At 36.5% G+C, this 3,654-nt stretch overlaps 1 protein-coding gene across 1 annotated transcript; it reads left to right on the top strand.

Moving 5' to 3' along the window:
* Positions 1-274: 274 nt before the first annotated feature.
* Positions 275-3,416, top strand: LOC121896450 (cytosolic sulfotransferase 3-like). Its single transcript, XM_042410360.1, has 8 exons — positions 275-413; positions 522-638; positions 1,110-1,120; positions 1,248-1,349; positions 2,449-2,575; positions 2,674-2,771; positions 2,908-3,082; positions 3,180-3,416. The coding sequence occupies exons 1-8, from the start codon at positions 275-277 to the stop codon at positions 3,290-3,292; spliced, it is 882 nt and encodes a 293-aa protein (XP_042266294.1). The 3' UTR covers positions 3,293-3,416.
* Positions 3,417-3,654: the final 238 nt, after the last annotated feature.

Genomic DNA, 3,654 nt, shown 5'->3' with positions numbered 1-3,654 from the left:
TACTTGTTTAACATTCAACATGGAGCTAAACACAACAAATATGTAAATGCAAATTTGCTGTTTGTCTTCTTCATTTTGAGAAACGACATGAATGCGTCTTGAAAATTATTTATTTCCTGAGACAATCTCAAAGTTAATTAGAATTAATTTACTACTTTCTCTTACTTTTATTTTCTTTTTAGTCTGTCCTTTTTCCCTACAATCAGATTGTTCTAGTATGAAACCAAACACCACCATATGTTTTTCATGTCTCTTTTTTCCTTTTTTTTTAAAGATGGATTTATCTTCTCGACCGGAGCTGTTTGATTTCCACGGAGTGTCAATGACCCACTATTTCACAGACAACTGGGAGAACATTCAAAAGTTTCAGGCCAGGCCAGATGATATACTTATTACATCATACCCCAAAGCAGGTCTGTCCATCAACATGAACAGCATGTGTAACTGCTCTTTAACAGATGTGTATATGGAGGTGAGTCGTTTGGATCGTGACAATCTTTTTTACTCTGTCTGTCTTTTAGGACAGACATGGCTCTGCTACATCCTTGACCTGCTGTACTTTGGTCAAACATCTCCAGAGCGTCAGACATCCATCCCTATCTATACAAGAGTGCCTAACTTAGAGATCATTGTGCCTTATTTGCAGCCAGGTTTAGCAAACAATCTCATACTCATCATATTTCATGTCACAAACTTGCACACAAACACTTGTGGTGGCCATGGTGAAAATTTTTCACCCTTTGCTTCAGTCTGTAAACTAAAAATGCACATTAAATTTTGTTTCATTGTGTTTTATTGTAAAGGTTGTGTGTCAGTGATGCATTTATCTTCATCGCATCAGAAATGTTCACAAGCCTTTTATCATTGTAGGCAGCAGATAAGCATAAAAATTGCAAAGAGGCAGTAGCAATTTCACTTTATTTCATGAGCTGACATTTCAGCACAAGCTTGTCTTCTGTAGCACTTAAACTCTGATGTGCAGGTCTGAAGAAGGCACGCTTGTAGTGAAACATCAGTTCATGGAATAAAGTCTGTGCTGCATAAAGTCAAAGTGCTCCTGCCTCTTTTTATGCTTGTCCACTGCCAAGACATCTTGTGCAGTCGAGCACACCTCCCTTCTGTAGCTATATAAAAGCATTTTATCATGTTTTTATTCAGGCACTGTATTTACTACACTGAAGGAATCACTGTGATGTAAACTGTTTTAATAATTTCCAGGATCAGGGTCTTCTCCACAGATCTTCAAGGGAACAGAATTGGCCGACAAGCTCCACACTTCTCCTCGACTTATCAAAACTCATCTTCCTGTCCAGTTTATGCCAAAGTCCTTTTGGGAGCAAAACTGCAAGGTACATTCCCTGTGTGTTATTTCCATTGTCTCAAGATCACAAAAAGGTGAGATAGGGGAGGATACTTATATAGTGCAATCTAAGGGAATATACTGTTCTCTATCATGTCGAGATTATCTCATTGATTAACTTTGACTGGAATGCGTTTTGGAGTGGCCTGGAGCTGGAGAGATAGTCTCTTCAGACCCTGGATTATACAGACATGGCCGAAATGATTGGTACCCTTGCATTTTATTAAAATAATGCACCATCCACCCTTAACATTGTTGAAATGAAAATATATCTTATTATCAATACATGTGTATGTTTGGTTTGCAGTGGAACAAAATATAAAAAGTTGTGAAAATAACAGAATTCATGCTTATTCTACAAAGACATTCTACAGTAGCCTGGACAAAATGATTGTTACCCCTTAGACGTTATAAGAAATAATTGATTTGTAGTGATACTTTAAGCAGACTATTGTGTTTTAATTAGTATCACACACAGAAGGACAGAGGGACCTTGAACAGAGGGATTGTTCAAATGGTTGATAAAGAACCAAGGAAAACTTCAATACAGATCCAAGCTGATTTTTTTTTTTTTTTTTAAAAAGGTGGAAGGGTACCAATTTTTTCAGCCATATCTGTATATGTAATCTTCTGTCTAGTCTTGCCTGTTAATTTATTGCAGCAGTTTGCAGCAATTAATTTGGCAGATAGGAGCTTCTTCAGGACCTTCATCCATGGATTCGGACCAGAGGAAACAAACTATAGGTTTGAAAATGCACAGTCACATAGTGTTAAACGGCACACCTGACCAAAAGTGTATGAAATCATGACATTTAATGGAAGAAATTGAAATTTATGTGAGAAAGAATATTGTCACTATTATATTTTGAATAATCCTGTTATGTAACTGATCCATTAACAGTCATTTGAGGTGAATGTTGTCCTCTGGAAACCAAAACACCTTTGGTGACACTGAATAACCTCTGGTTGTGAAACAATGTCACAGGTGTCAGCAGCACATATAACAACTTTACACAAAAGAATAAAAATGCCTTTTAAGTATCAACAGTTTAGTCTTTAAACCAAATTGTGTTTTTGTTGTTGTGTAGATAGTCTACGTGGCCCGCAATGCAAAGGACAGCGTGGTGTCTTATTTCCACTTTGAACGCATGACCAAAATAAATCCAGACCCTGGAGACTGGAGCAGTTACCTCCAGAGATTTATGGAGGGAAAGAGTATGTATGAAATACAGTGACAGAGTTGTTTGCGTTGGAGATGCACATATTTCTTCCACACTCTGCAAGTGCTTTTATATATTCTTTTACTTTTTCAGTGGTATTTGGATCCTGGTATGACCACGTGAATGGCTGGTGGAAGAAGAAACAGACTTATCCAAACCTCCATTACATCTTCTATGAAGATCTTATTGAGGTTATTTATTTATTTTTGCAAGATGTCTTTACTTGTATTTGTGTGATTTAGAAGTCTCTTCTTGTTCACATGACTTTTCCAAAGTTCTGCTAGCTTTTAATAATATGATGATAACATTTGACCGTTGCATTTCCAGGATACTGGACGGGAAATAGACAAACTCTCCTGCTTTCTTGGTTTGTCTCCTTCAGCCGAGGAGAAGGAAAGAATTAGAGAGGAAGTGCAGTTTGATAATATGAAAAAGAATAACATGATCAATCATTCAACATTTAGAGGGATGGATTTCAAAATATCTTCCTTCATAAGAAAAGGTACAATGAATAATGTTATACAGTATATGTGACCAGGAAAGAAACCAGATATCCACCTTCAGCTAAAATAACTGACTGAATCTTTGTGGTTCTGCAGGAAAAGTTGGTGACTGGAAGAACCACTTCACTGTGGCCCAGAATGAAGAGTTTGATGAAGACTACATGAAAAAGATGAAGGATCCCACACTTCAGTTCCACACTAAAATTTGAACAGGACTGTGGTGTATGTGAAAATCATTTAATGGATACTGTGTGGCAAATTTATGGTATGGAGTGTGCACCCAACTTGTGGCTGACATTATCTGAATGAACAGAAATATGTACTCTATCTGTATAAAACACAAATATTAACCATTGATGTAATTAACCAAATTAATTCTTAAACAAAAAATGTAGGTTAAGTTTGTATCATGTCTCTGTATGACTGAATGACAACTATAATTTACATTGATGCTCTCAAATGAGACAAAGAGATCTGTGTGATCAGTAATCCAAAGATATTCATTTGTTCTTTCTTTTTGTGTCTGCCATTTCTTGTACTCTGATTAAAACTAGGGTTTATATCGTTAAAG

The sequence above is a fragment of the Thunnus maccoyii genome, chromosome 4 (genome assembly GCF_910596095.1).
Source record: "Thunnus maccoyii chromosome 4, fThuMac1.1, whole genome shotgun sequence".
In the NCBI taxonomy this organism is placed as follows: Eukaryota; Metazoa; Chordata; class Actinopteri; order Scombriformes; family Scombridae; genus Thunnus; species Thunnus maccoyii.
This window is presented reverse-complemented; position numbering and strand designations above follow the sequence as displayed.